The following is a 15,000-nucleotide window of genomic DNA, read 5'->3' as shown; positions in this document are numbered from 1 at the left end:
AGATCTCTAAAAACAATGATATTAAAAGGAATATAATCTCTGATAATATATAAACTAATCACGTCGGTGTCTCTGGATGGTTTCGATCCGATACTAGCCCGGCCCTAATACTGATACTCGATAACTCTAGGACATACGGCGACGACGACAAGCACGCTTTCACGCAACGGTACTTCCTGTTTGAGAACCCAATCCGCTACACTTACATCCGAGCGACGTGATGATGGTGTCGTATCACAGCATCTCTACAGCACATGATCGTGCCGCGCAGTACATGTTTCCTGCTCACAAACTTCCAGCGATACAGTGGCGTCCGATGTTTTTTTCAAATAAATAAATAAATAAATAAATAATAATAATAATTGAAAGAGTTTGAAGATATTTAATAGTTTTTTTAAAAAAAAACAGAAAAGTGTGTGGTGACTTGATTTATCATGACATTGACTTTATATCGTCATATCGCTCAGGAGTTGCTACGCTCGTACACTCTTATTCAAAATAAAAGGTCACGTCTAAAATCCTACAGGAACGGAACTCGGGTGTTTCTCCGGGAGAACCCGGAAAAGTTCCACGTGGAATCCTGGCACAGGTTCACAGATGGTTCCGAGTAGAGACGAGTTCAAGATCCTAGAACAAGTAAACACGCAGAGAAACCTGGAACATGATGGTCTTCAAGTGTGAAAACAGGAATTATTCTCACACGCACTCGCATGCGCACACACTCGCACGCACTCGCACGCACTCGCACGCACTCGCACGCAGAATTATGTAGTAGTCAGCCCCTCCAGGATTTCTCAATTTTGCGATCACAGGAATGAACACAGAATCAAGCTCACTCTGCAACATCCGGAGGCGCTTTTTCTGCAGACCTGGCCCGAGACGCGTCACGGGACTTCATCACGGCGCGCGATTCTCCGATTCACGTGCGTGGAAGGTCTCGTTTAAAACAAAAACAGACATCGCCGTGGAAGACAATTCCGTGCGATCCAAGTCGTTTTCCCCTCAAAAAAAAAAAAAAAGCACAAAAAACCCCGCGAGTCGTGTCGCAAATTTTTGAAAAAAAAGCCGTAACAAAGTGACATTTTTCAGCAACGAAAACCACAAAAAAACAAAAAAAAAAAAGAACCAAACGACAACTCTGAAATCCTGCACGCGGAATCCGGCAGACGGACGGATTTACGCACAAACCGGTTTTACGACAGCCAGAACTCTTGGCTCGTATCGCCTCGGCTTCGGCAGCTCCGCACCACGATACGGAGCATCCCATATCGTTTGTACACTTTACTGAACGACCCTGAACGCTGCATTCTGATTGGCTCTCTGCGCTTCTGTGCACTGCCTTCAAGCGAAAACTCTCCTCAAGACCCCGTGGCACGACGACCGTTCCGAAACCAGTCGCAGACCTCTAAAACATTTAAACGTCATTGAAGACTTTCTGCGTGAAGCACTTTGGCGGTGAGTAAACGTGAATCGTCTCAGCTCTGGCGTCAGTCACTCTGGTTTTCCTCCCGTTAGGCAATAAAGTGCAAATTTCAAAGTGAAACTATGCATTTAAGCACTTCCAGATTGTAAATACACTCCAGATGGATTGACCCGGACGCAGCACGGACACCGTGCCCGATATTCATCACCGTCGCTATGACGTCATCCCTCGACATCCTCGCAAACAGATCGTATTCTGAGAACCGCTGAGGGTTTTGTTTTTTTTTTTAAACTGGATAATAAACCGTTCGTGTCATTGTGCTTTAAATACCCGCCGATCGTCGGCTGTGCAGATGACTGAACGCGCTTCTCGCACAAAACGGTCCACGTCAGCTACGTTCGTCTGGCCAACTGAGTGGGAGTAAGGAGCACATTCCCTAAACTGAACTCACTTCCTGTTTCCACAACACACACACACACACACACACACACAATGTGCATACAGATGTGCAATAGCGAACAGCCAGGCACATACATGTACACAAAGCAAACACTAAAGGGTAATACGCTTGTCTTGTGCACCGTACGTGTTATGAGCGTCATCAGAACACACGCACACGAGGCGTGTTTAAGCAACAACGACGTTAATTAAACCTAAGCAGACTTCACGTTAGTTATTTAATCAGATTCCAGCTAAAATGACCCAGAATTCCTTTCCGAGTAGACATCTCCAATCGGGTATGGTCTCTGATATCTGTACGGTGCTTTCAAAATATATATTTTTTTTAAAAACACATCCTTGTTGAAGCGAGATGGATTTTCGCCATCTCTACGTTAGCATGCTGTTATAGGACGTTCCTTCCCCAGCACCCTCAGGTCCTGAAAAAGGTCAGCTGTTCCCTCTCCTACATCAAAACACACATGCCTCCTTTCACAATGCCTCCATTATCCCACCTGACCAATCACAGCACACACACACACTCCTCGAATCCACACGGCAGAGTGTCCGGCCAATGCAAACAGCAGCCGGATGGTCATTGAGGAGAGCGGTGGCGACTCGACCCGCATCATCAAAAAGCTCCATCGAAGTCCTGAGAAACACCGCTGACCCACGTGAGGTCCGAGAAAAACAACAACAACAACAACAACAAAACAAAAACACACCGCTCAACTATAATATCCGCCACTATGGGTTTCACAAACACACAAAAAAACAACAATGTGAGAACTCCGACTGTTCTGAAAATGAAGAATTAAATGAAACTTTATTTAAAATGCGCTCCTGTTAGAACTCTTTAGTACTCTTTGCGCGTTTTTCCCTCGGAGATCCGAAAAGGCCACGGGTTTTATATTTATATTTTTCTAAACCGTTATCTCGAGGCGTTGAGGAGGCGAACTTATTTTCCTCGTGAGTCGGAATCACGTCGGTATCGATATAGGATAGCGTGCCGCTAGCTGCAACCGTGTAATGCTAGCGAGCTTCTGCTACATGATCTCAGAAAATAGATTTTATCACCTGCCATTCTGGACCTCCCCATGTATCCACTACCCAACATCGTTTTGAGTGGGCGGGGCTAAACCCGGCAGCGGTTTTTCCCATCGTGTCTCTCAAATCGTTCTACTTTGGTCTTTGTTTGGGGGTTCCTATCTGTACTTTACTGCCGGTTGTCATGGTTAGCGCCAGGTTCACGCGATATCCACAAACACACACAACGATATCCGTACAAGCTAGCGATAGAATACATACAAAACCACCCGTTTGTGTAAAAAAACCAAAACTTGTCCCAATAGAAATGGAAATTTCGAAGGAAAATTCTGGCATCGCTGTATACTAAAGTCAGAAGGAAGCTAAAACACTGTTTTCTCTTCACAGTTCCTGTCGCCTGTAGGGGGACGATACGACAGAAAGTATCGTCTCGCGATACGTTATACAGCCGGCTAAGAGACTGCCGGCATAACAGAAGCGAAGCTGTAAAAACATACTGTTTGAAGTCCCCGTGAAATCAAAACGGACGTTTCGCGTCTTTTAGTACGAATGTGTTCGCCTTAAAGTTATCCATCCGCTAGAGGGCGCCAAAACGATGACGAAGATTCGCAATTTAGAGTATCGCTGACATCGTTCTGCACTTCAGATTCTCATGAGATTCTATCCAATCAAACGCTCTCTAGAATCGGAAGTGTCCCGCCCCCAGCGTTATATAAAATCGCCCTGCCGAAGTTGCCGTCGTCGGGCGAGAGAAAATCAGCAAGCATGGCCGTTCGATGTGTCTTCGGCTGTTCGAGCGTGTGCGCTGTGTTCAGTTTTCCAGCTGTAATTCGGTTCGAATTCGAGGGCCAGCTCACGGCTTCGTGACAGGCATCATTTTAAAGATTCAGGACGAAAGCTGAACGTCTTGTTTTATTTTTATTTTAACGTCAAATCAGTTGATTCAAAGTCTGCAATTGTTCAATAAAAACATTAGCATGTTAGCAAGTGATATCACGAAAACCAGTGATATCTCAGAAATATCAACATATCCATCAATAAATCAAACACGTTAAGGCCACAGAGGCAGAGCGAGCATCGCTCAGGGACTCAACGGCGAGCGGGAACAAAATTTATGCACCCGAACGCATTAGGTAACGTTTCTTGATCGGTTCCGTCACTCCTACTGACAGCTTAAGACGATACTCGGATTAAGAAACTAGCATGTAAACAGAGATTACTGATGACCTTAATCTGATTAAAGTCATACTCGAAGTAAACACAAACGGAATTAAGACGTGTGGAGTATTCCTGTTTTAGTAGCATTATCGGCGTGCGTTACAGACACGTACACACCTTAATCACGCTATTAACGCCGTGTGAGAGTTTTCACCGCATTGTGCGACAGGACACGTACACGCATGGCAGCGCTCGACCGTTCGACGGCAAACGAGAGAGCACGGCTGCGTCCCAAACCGCGTACTTACCTACTATATAGTCGGAGAAAGACATGCATCTCAGCTACTATATAGTAGGCAAGTACGCGGTTTGGGACGCAGCCCACGGCTTCAAGCAGTCGTCTATTCGGACGTACAGCACGACGAATAATTAACCGCACTCGAAGCTTTCGTAAAATTAAAAATTAAAACACCCAAAACTGTATACGGTTCCATAACGAAGACCAACTCTGTGTCGATACGTGAAATTCTGGAGGGAACGGTGTGGCGTGACGTGGAGACGTAATGACGTGTGACGTTAATCCATCTCTGTTCTATAACACGAACGGGAACATGAAAGGAATGTTCTAAAAGCGACTCACGTTAATCAGAATACTGTCTTATTCAGAATAAGGTCCATAATCAGATTACCGCTGTCCGTGTAAACGCAGTCGGAGACAGTAACCCGAGCTCAGGATCAAACCGGGGAACCCTGGCGATGTAAGGAAGTGTTGCTACTCGCTCTGCCACCACACCACTCGTGTATGCTGAACGAACACAGGAGAACAGTGACGTGCAGGTCAGAAACGCCGTGATGTAAAACACTGTAAAACAATGTAAAAACTCTGGCGTCCTGATAAGAAACAAAACCCTTGGTTGCATTAACATCTGTACTACATCTGTAAGGTACGTCCATTGAGTCATGTACCGTGTCAAGAAAAAACACCCCATGGCATGCTGAAATAAGAAAATAACCAATCAAACCTCGACGGCGAGGTGTAATATGTCTTGACGCAAATGAGCGGTTACTGTTACTACAGTGAAGTTCGTTCTTTTTCAAAGACAGCATTTCGAAGACGGTGTTTCATTCCGCTCATACCACGGCAATTGCTCAACCGTTACAATTTTCATTTATTAACGAACGTTTCAGTTTTTTTATCCGTCTATTCTTACACTGCAACGTCCACAAAACAAGTCTGATCCTATTATCAGTTGTTATAGCGGTTACAAACAGGCGTTCCCTCACCAGCCCCTCTTTCTTGATCTCTTGAAGATATTAAGACCAAAAAAACAAAAACAAACAAAACAAACAAACAAAAACAACTTAGCTTGTCATGTTACTGAGTCTGGAAGTCCCATGTTGAAAAAATTAAAGTTACAGCTTTACCTCTGATTGTTACAAAGCGCTGACACTGGAGACTCCTTTCATAAACACCTCCATCCATCCATCTTCTATACCGCTTTATCCTTTTCAGGGTCACAGGGAACCTGGAGTCTATCCCAGGGAGCATCGGGCACAAGGCGGGGTACACCCTGGACAGGGTGCCAATCCATCGCAGGGCACAATCACATACACACTCACACACCCATTCATACACTACGGACACTTTGGACACGCCAATCGGCCTACCATGCATGTCTTTGGACTGGGGGAGGAAACCGGAGTACCCGGAGGAAACCCCCGCAGCACGGGGAGAACACGCAAACTCCACACACACAGGGCCACGGTGGGAATCGATAAACAGTATGGAAAATGGATGGATGGATAACTACAACTAACCCTGGGGCAGTGGTGGCTCAGTGGTTAAAGGCTCTGGGTTAATGGTCAGAAGGTCAGAAGTTCAAGCCCCAGCACGGCTGGGACCGTCAAATAAGCCGTACATGACAGCTTCTCGACAGCACCGATACCGCCGTCTTCGAAGTGAACGAATTCAAGTCACTCCTTTCTCAACCGACTTACGGCTAGAACGCGTGCGTCCGAGACAGCCGGAGACGCATTTACGACCCGTGCTTGCCGATACGATTTCTATAACGTCGGGAGGGCGGGACACTTCAGACTCTAGACAGCATTCGATTGGACAGAGAGAATCTGAAGTGCAGAATGAGGTAAAAGCAAACCCGTCGATCCGTATCGGTGGTAGACAGAGACCGTACGTTTTGAACGCGTACATCTTCTAAACGCAAACGTCGTCGTTTTTTAGGCGCACGTAATCATAGTAAAAGCCACAAAAACTTCGATTTTGATTTCAAGGGGACGTGAATTGGACCTAGTGGGTGTTTTGTTGTTTTAAAAGTGAAAACAACCACTGGCTGTTTTACAAAATTGCTAATGAACACTGAACTGGTGTTGGGTATCACACGAGGTAGATACACTTGAGGTGAAAGGCAACATCTGTTAGAATAAATTGAAAACAATTCAATATGAAAAAGGGAGAGAAAACAAGCTCTGGAGAAAGCAAGCAGATGTGTTGTTGTTGTTGTTGTTGTTCATACCTAAATAACAGGTAAAAATATGAACATTTTAAAAACATTTTATGAAGCAAACGCTTTGGAGGACCATATAAAGTCCTATAAATTAGTTTTAACCACAGACAAAGCAAATACAAGTAACCTTCTGCTGGAAAATAAATAAATAAATAAAAATAACAAATGACCAAGTTACACTTAGAAGTGAGAAGAAAATTAGTATGATATTATTATACTTATTATGGGAGGAAAAAGTCACCTTCATGTTGATAACCAACTAAAGCCAATAAAAAACCTACCTAATAACAGGGTTTCTAGTCTTTTTCGGTCCACACGGAACCGCTCCTCGGTCCAGTCCGGGTTGGGCGGGGACACGTGGCCGCTCGAGTCGCTCTCCGAGGCGGGCAGAGGGGAATCAGCGCTCCGCTCGCTGTTCGAGCCCGGGTCAGAGTGCTGAGAGCAGCCGCTCAGGGGGACGCGCTGGGCGGCCATGTCGCTCCGAAACCACCGCTGAAGACACAAAGTCCCGAAACTCACTTTGAGACTGGGATTTTTTTTTTTAAAAATTTCATATAACAAAAAGATGAAACATTCCAGTACAGCTTTCCTTTCTTTCTTTCTTTAACTCATCCCTTCTCACACTGACCCATCTCTCAAACTTGTTTTTTCTTTTCTTTTCTTTTTTTTTAACGGGAGAACATCCCTGACTTCTTTCATGCCAGAAGAATGGAATCCCCGCCCACTTTTTATCCATCGCCACGCCCACATTTAACCCAGTCTTTTTTTTTTTGGAGTTCATCGCTGAAGTAACGCGCGCATGCGCACAACCATAATACATATGTAGTGGCCTGGGAAAACCCTTCAGATATGAGGTTCTTGAGCTCATATAGCACGTTTCTCGTTAGCAGTATCTCAGTTTTAAAACCTGGTTCACCCCAAATGTAAAGATCCTCTGAAAGACTGAAAACAACTTCATCATTGTAAGAGTTACACTATATGGCCAAAAGTATGTGAAATACCTAACCGTCACATATGTGCTTTGTTAAATATCCCGTTCCAGATTTATTCCCCTCTTGCTGTTATAATAACCTCCGGTCTTCTGTGAAGGCTTTTATTTTTTTTATATCCATGCTGATGCCCTACCTCTGGATGGAGCTCTCATCAGCTGGAGGCTACATTCCGCGACTGAGGATGACGCCAAGCGGTGCAGCCTGGAGATTGCCGAGGATGGTGTCGCTTGAAGTACCATGGAAATGGTTTTGGACCTCGATTCCACATGGACGTTCTCGCTGTGGTTGCTGGGACGACGGTTGCTGCGATGGCCTCGGGACTACGATTACCACGTGCAGTTTTACACTCAGGTCTCCTTTAGTGAACAGTGGATCAGTTCAACAAAACAGACTTCATGTAAAAACCATAATGACCGTTCTTTTACGTTCACACTATCCGTCGTTACCCAGATGATTACGGGTTCCCTTCTGAGTCCGGTTCCTCTCAAGGTTTCTTCCTCATATCATCTCAGGGAGTTTTTCCTCACCACCGTCACCACCGTCTCGCTCAATAGGGATAAATTCACACACTTAAAATCTCTATCCTGTGTTTATATGTTTCTGTAAAGCTGCTTTGAGACAACGTCCACTGTTAAAAGCGCTATACAAATAAAATTGAATTGAACGTCAAGAATGGCACGTTGTACTTTTTACCCACTTCTACTTTTATTTAACGTCGTTAGTTAATATTCTACGTCTGCGAAACAAGTTAGTTCCTGTTATCACTTACGTTATACTCTATATCCCTCACCAGCCTCTCTCGTTTCGTCTCGCATTAAGTTACAGATCATCACGTTACTGAGAAACCCTCTGTCCTGAGGACTTTAACACGGTGGAAAACTTACGGACCGTTGCAAAACGCTGACACTGGAGACTCCTTCCATAAAACGCTAAATAAACTTCTTACAGAAACCATATCAACAGTTATACGCGTTATCTTTATTAAATAACACATTGCATAAATATTAGTCTTAGATTTTAAGTGAGATATTTAAGTAGCTCCAGTGAAAACGTGTCATTCCAGAAGTTCTCAACCTTTTGTAACTAAAGCCCCCCCAAGCCTCCCGTATCATGTGGCATGCCCCCCAACACTGGAGACCATTTATAATGATCATCTATCTATCTATGAAAAACAGAATATAGATTAGGTGTGCGTGTATATATATATATATATATATACACACACACACCCACACACCCCTAATCTATAATCTGTTTTTAGATTATATTTTTCTTTAAGTACTTAACTTTTTTGATTTTTTTAAAAATAACTTTGATGACTTTTATTAAACTATATTACGGACGGATTTGGAACATGATTGATCTAAAATGATTCTGAACACCAGAACTACTTTGAAGGAGAGAACTAGGCTGTAATAACGCGGACTATTTTACATGTAAAACATGTCGCATTCCATTCGTCTTGCGTTCTAAAAACATCGCATGTGAGTGATGTAAATCGGGACGACGGGCGCGTCTCGTTATCCACGACAGCGTTAAATCTCCGGCTCTAGGCCCCTCACTGAACGGAGCAGACGCGGAGAGAGGCGAGAGTGCAGCGGGAAAGAAAGACCTCGCGCTTGCAGGACAGTACGGGTGATATTTGGAAAGTCGCTAAGGTTTGTCCAAAAAGTCGCTAAGTTGGCATACTGGTCTGCACTGACGGCTAGATAAAAGGCAGGATAAGCTCCGCCTCTCCCCAGCAAGAAGAAAATACAGAGGGAGAGGGAACGCGGGGTTTTTCATTTATACACATTCTATTTGAAAAGCAATAAAACACACCGAGTACCCAAATAATGCCCTGTCTGTGTTTTTTTTCTTCTTCTTGAAAACAATTTGTGCCCCCCTTCCGATTTCTCCGCACCCCCCAGGAGAGCGTGCCATCCAAGTTGAGAACCACTGTTACTCTAAACAAGCCTTATTGTGCGTCCTAGTCCTCCTGGGAAGTTCGTATTTACGAGCTGGGAAGCCATAATCAATCACTTTAAGTCACAAGTCGCAAGACGCCGGTGTACATTTTCTTAATTATCTCCAAAAAAAAAAAAAAAATACAGCAAGGTGTTTTTTTTTTCTTTTTCTTTTTTTTAACTCTACTTCTAATAAAAAATGACGAACAAAGAATGCTCACCAGGCGTGTTTGTTGCCTTTTTTAAACCAATTTACGAAGCCGCTGTAAACTTTATCAATAAATATTAGATCATAATTGTACAATGTGTCATGTTTTGTGCAGGCGATTAGCTCGTTTTATTTTAAATAAAAAAACCACAAACACCCGAAATCAGCGTCAATTTTCAAACACGTTCAATTAAACAAATTTACCGTCGACTACAGACGTTGCATCCGTCGATTCCACCATGTTTCCTTACTGACGCGCCCCCCGACTCGGAAACTAGAGTTTCCCGACTCGTAATTCCGACTTTGCGGAGGTGTTCACACGTGTTCGACTCGTGAACGCCATCTTTCCGACACGACTCGAACGCAGCATCGGCTCGATCGTATACATTTCGAGCAAGTGCAAGAAATCTGATGTTTTGAGGAAAACTGGACGTTTATCGAAACAAGGTAGAAATACAGTTTTCTTTTTATTTTCACCTTGCAACCTGGTTTTACAACACTTTGTTTAGTTTTTTTCCCCGCGGGGTCATGTATACCAGTATAGTTTAACGGTAACAGAATAATTATTCCAGATTCCTTCATCACAGTATACCATCATACCCCTAACACACATTAAATCTTTAATAACCATCTAAAAGAACACAACCTGCTTGTTAGTTCACACACAGCATCAACAAAACAAAACAAAAAACAACAAAAAAAAAAAAACTTTCCCATGATGTCTTTAATTCAAAAATAAAAATAGCTCCAGAACATGTTTTAATATGATACAATAAAATATCTAAAAGAGAAAAACAATGTGTACCGGTAACAAATGCTAATATTTATCATCATTATTTGTTGTGGCTACTCTGAGACTCTCATCAGCAGTAGCCTGATAACCTTTCCTTGTTCCATCGGGGTTCTGTAAACGGAAGCGTAACGTTTCGGCGATTCAGTTTCAGCTATGGGTTTTCCTCTGTAAAGGGAAAAAAAACGGGGGGGAGGGTGAGGGGGGAACCAAAAACAGTCCACCGGTTTTGGATAAAAGGTGGTACAGTACGTCCTCATTAATCGTCCACGTGCAACCGTCCTGCTGAGTCCTGCTGGTGGAACCGGAGCGAGTTACATGGCGTATTTCTGAGTCCACTCTCGGGCCATTCTGTTATATCTGAGACAAAGAAAGGGCGACAAAGATTAAACATGAACCCAAATCAGCTCCTAGGAATCCCCTGACTGTGAGAGAAAGCCTTTTATTAGACCTGTATAATCCTAAAACGTCTTTACGCCTCATCACAACGCTACTACTCGAATTATACCCCACTACTGGCACTGACACCACAGCGCTGAGGAATTCTCCATTCTGATTGGTTGGAATTCGTTTTCTAGGACTGGAGCTCGGACAGTAGTCTCCATAGTAACAAGATCATTTCAGTAGTTCACCGGTGGACACTCCACGTAATCTAAACCTTATAGTCTGATATGAAGTTAAATATATTGTTGATATTGAACTGTTTCCCCCCTCCCCCGAGATGTTTATTTAACATTTACATGGAAGGAGTCTCCAGTGTCAGCGCTTTGTACATTCGTAAGGGGGCGGGGGATGATGATTGTGGGGGGAGGGGGAGTTTGCTATAGCTGCTACCACCAAACCATAACAGGATGTTCCACAACGTTAAAAGTAACTATAAAACAGATTCTTTCGAAATTTTGCTCTTTGATAAATAAATGACGTTAGCGTTGATAAGTTGCTGTGGTGTGAACGCTTCGGGACGCGAAGACGTGGAAAATACAGTTGAACGCGAACGTTCTGGCAGCCCCGCCCCGAAACTATTTCCCAAATAACATGTAACTGCGTATTAACATTTGCAGGACTTTATATTTGAACTTTGAAGAAAGAAAGGAAAAAAAAAAAAAAAAAAAAAAAAAAAAAAAAAAAAAAAAAAAAAGAACAGTAATAATGGCATTTGCAAAAGTATGACTCCCTGACCGTTGTCCCGAACATTAACAAGTAACATTACTAGCTTATTGAACATGCAGCTCAATTAGTAACCAAACGACAGAACAGCAGTCTTTTAAAGGGAAACGTTCACAGATATCAATCTGTCGTGAAAGTAATCGCAAATTAAAATGGGGGAGGGAAAAGAAGAAAAAAAAAGGTTACATACTTGTCTTTATCTGATTTGTAGATGTGTGCGATGTCTGGAACTAAAGGGTCGTCTGGGTTCGGGTCACACAGTAGTGAGCATATGGATAACAACACTGAAAGACAGTTTGAACGAAGAGTGTTACTCATTCATACTAAATACTACTACTACTACTACTACTACTAATAATAATAATAATAATAATAATAATAATAATAATAATACACTGGGCATCGTTTATTAATCTTTTGGCAACGTTAAATGGTTTGCACTTATATAGCGCTTTTATCCAAAGCACTTTACACTGGTTCTCATTCACCCATTCACACACACACACACACACACGGTAGCAGAGCTGCCATGCAAGGCGCTAACTTGCCATCGGGAGCAACTTGGGGTTCAGTGTCTTGCCCAAGGACACTTCGGTATGTGGAGTCACATGGGCCGGGAATCGAACCGCCAACCCTACGATTGGTGGACAACCCGCTCTACCACTAGAACCACAAACCGCCCACAAAATTTACCCCAAATGATTGCCCGACCCAGACCGAACTGAAATTGTCCACTAGATTTACTTTGCTGATTTTGTTTATACTCGGGTACGTATGCTGATCACCTGTAGAGTGCAAAGCGGGTTCCTGACGCAGCTGGTTTGCATTTAGCGACACCTGGGAGCATGAAAAATGTCTACTAGATTATAACGGGAAAGGCAGTACCCAACGATACCCACGGTACTCTGGACAATCTGAAAATTTTACACTTTCAGTGTTGCAGACAGGGTTGCCAGGTCCTCTCTTTTTCGTCGGATTTAGGCGACCTTTGACTTGCGTCGTGGTTTTTTTTTTGTTTTTTTTGCAAGTCGTCTGTGCGATGAAGACTTAAGAAGCGCGACTCATTTTGTTCATTTATGGATCTCGTTTTATTTCTGTGTTACTTATATCCTAATCATGCAATTAAAAACAAAAACAAAAACAAAACAAAACACACATCCCCAAGTGGCTCCGCCGGTTCCGTTCGGGCCGGTTCTAGTTCTAGAGTATGTCGGGTTACAGCTGGTACCTTTAGACACGGTGAGCGCAGGACTCCACTGAGAGCGCAGGATGTCCAGACAGATGCTGCCGTTACTGTTGATGTTTGGATGGTAAATTTTTGTTGTGAAGGCAACCTGCAAAATAAACCCCCCCCCAAAAAAAACAAAACAAAACAAAACAAAACAGAGAATCGTGTTCAGGAACCTCGGATAAAGCATCGACTGACTGACACTCTGAAACCGATGTTTAAAGAAAGGACAAATACAATTTAAGCAATTCTTATACTGTTTTTTTTTTTTTTTAGTTAGAAGGCTAACGTTTCTAACAAGTAAGGGCCACTTCGAGGAAATAGTTTAGCATTGTGCATGCCTTCTTTAAAAGGCTCAGTAATACCATAATTGTACCATAATTGGTTGAATAAAACAGCAGAATAAGTCTGCATTAAGTCAAATAAACAAACTGAAACAATATTTTCTTCTAACGAACAGTGCGTGATGCTCACATTTACCGATACACAAGAAAGACTGTTTGGTGAAGCAAGTGATGCAACGTGTCAGGCTGCTACGCCTGTTTTATCTCCATGTAATCCTTTTGTTTGTGTTTAGAACAGTGTGTCATGCACATAGCGTCAGAAACCACATCAACTGGAGGCCAAATGTGTACCGGCACAAACATTCACCGAGCACTCGGACTGCAGGAGAAGGGAAAAGAAAAACAAAAACAAAAAGAAAAAAAAAAACAAAACACAACTGTAGGAGTGTATACGAGATCCTCTGTTACAGCTTGCTATTTATTATTTACCTGAAAATGGCTCGGCGAGAAAGCCATTTCAAAGGTTTTCAGATCTGTTTAGTGAAGTGACGACACACGGTGGTGCTTGAAAGTTTGTGACCCCTTTAGAAATTCTCTCTCACGGCGTAAACATGAACTAAAACATCCTCAGATTTGTCCGAAAATTAGACGACGAGAACGCGATTAAACAAACGAGACGAAAATGTTATACTTGGTCGTTTACTTCTAATTATTCAAATAGTAAAATTGGACAGGGACGTGTGTGTTTTGTCCACAAGTTAAAAATAAAACGTCACGGGTTCTCGAGTGGCGTAACGGATCGTGAGCGTGAATCCCATGGCTGAGCCAATGGAGTAGAATCACCCGTTAGCCAATCACGGGTGTCTGTGAGCTTGTGTGCGTGGAGGAGATAGTGCGCGGATAGTCAAGAGAGCAAAATTGGCCGTTCTGTGTGGATAGAGGGATGGCATGCTCTCTCACCTGTCAATCACAGCGACACCAGCCAATCGTGAGCAGCGGTTCGAAAAAGATGTGCTTGTGTAGTTTCCCAAACCAAATATATATTATATACATATATATACACACACACACACACATCACCTCAAAAGACATCTCATCTGTTCAAAGTTCACGGCGCTAGTCATAAGTCGCATTTATTTATAGCCACGAACTCACTGGTCAGAGTTAAGCATTAAAAGGTAACCAGGGTCACCATTTTATCAACAAGACGCTCGTGAATCTTAGCCGAATACCTCTGATTTAGACGGTCAGTTTGCACAATGCTAAACCGGTAGCTATAAACTACCCTTACTTGTTAGCTATATCAGCCTTGTATCTCCAGCGAGAAACTAAACCATCGTCTCGTGTTTAGGGCCATCGATCGCATCAGGAAAAATGACGCAATGAGATCGGTTCTTTGGAACAAAAGCATGAACGTGTGCGTCATTTACACGACCGCAACGAAATCACTCAGACAAGCAGAAAGCGAAAGTTACTAGTGATACCAGTGATGGACGACGCACACTTGCACGCTCACGTAACGCGTCGCTCTGACTCACCTTCGGTGGTTTAAAGGGGTAGTCTGTTGGGAAGTGAATAGTCAGGAAGAAAACCCCGCCCTGATACGGACTGTCACCCTGAGAGAGGAGAAAAGACGAAACATGAGGCGTTTGGAAATTCCTAGAATTTTTGTCCATCTTATCTAGAAGTGCTGCAATTGTATTTATATATTATAAAATATATGCATTTATAAGAACTACACACAGGAATAAATAAACAAACAAACACACAGAAGACTAACAGGCATACAAATAAGTA

General features: G+C 43.1%; 2 protein-coding genes across 5 annotated transcripts in view; both read right to left on the bottom strand.

The window, feature by feature from the left end:
* Window positions 1–7,342, bottom strand: part of bicc1a (BicC family RNA binding protein 1a) — a 51,870-nt gene extending 44,528 nt beyond the window's left edge. For 2 of the 4 annotated variants that reach the window (XR_008396996.1, XM_053682685.1), the window contains exon 1: window positions 6,870–7,342. Coding sequence is in view for 3 of the 4 variants with exons in the window: in XM_053682685.1 (XP_053538660.1) it covers window positions 6,870–7,062 (193 nt within the window). In the remaining variant the exon portion in view is untranslated. The remainder of the gene's footprint in view (window positions 1–6,869) is intronic. The other 2 variants (XM_053682684.1, XM_053682686.1) reach the window with 1 other exon arrangement.
* A 2,840-nt stretch (window positions 7,343–10,182) lies between these two features.
* ube2d1a (ubiquitin-conjugating enzyme E2D 1a) overlaps window positions 10,183–15,000 on the bottom strand; it is a 9,197-nt gene continuing 4,379 nt past the window's right edge. Inside the window, exons 4-7 of the mRNA XM_017477218.2 lie at window positions 14,742–14,819; window positions 12,920–13,025; window positions 11,882–11,975; window positions 10,183–10,884 (exon numbers count right to left, since the gene is read on the bottom strand). Of these exons, the coding sequence (XP_017332707.1) occupies window positions 10,839–10,884; window positions 11,882–11,975; window positions 12,920–13,025; window positions 14,742–14,819 (324 nt within the window). The 3' untranslated portion in view covers window positions 10,183–10,838. The remainder of the gene's footprint in view (window positions 10,885–11,881; window positions 11,976–12,919; window positions 13,026–14,741; window positions 14,820–15,000) is intronic.

Source organism: Ictalurus punctatus, chromosome 9 (genome assembly GCF_001660625.3).
Source record: "Ictalurus punctatus breed USDA103 chromosome 9, Coco_2.0, whole genome shotgun sequence".
Taxonomy (NCBI): Eukaryota; Metazoa; Chordata; class Actinopteri; order Siluriformes; family Ictaluridae; genus Ictalurus; species Ictalurus punctatus.
Note: the sequence above shows the minus strand (reverse complement) of the source record. Positions and strands in the feature narration are given on the sequence as shown.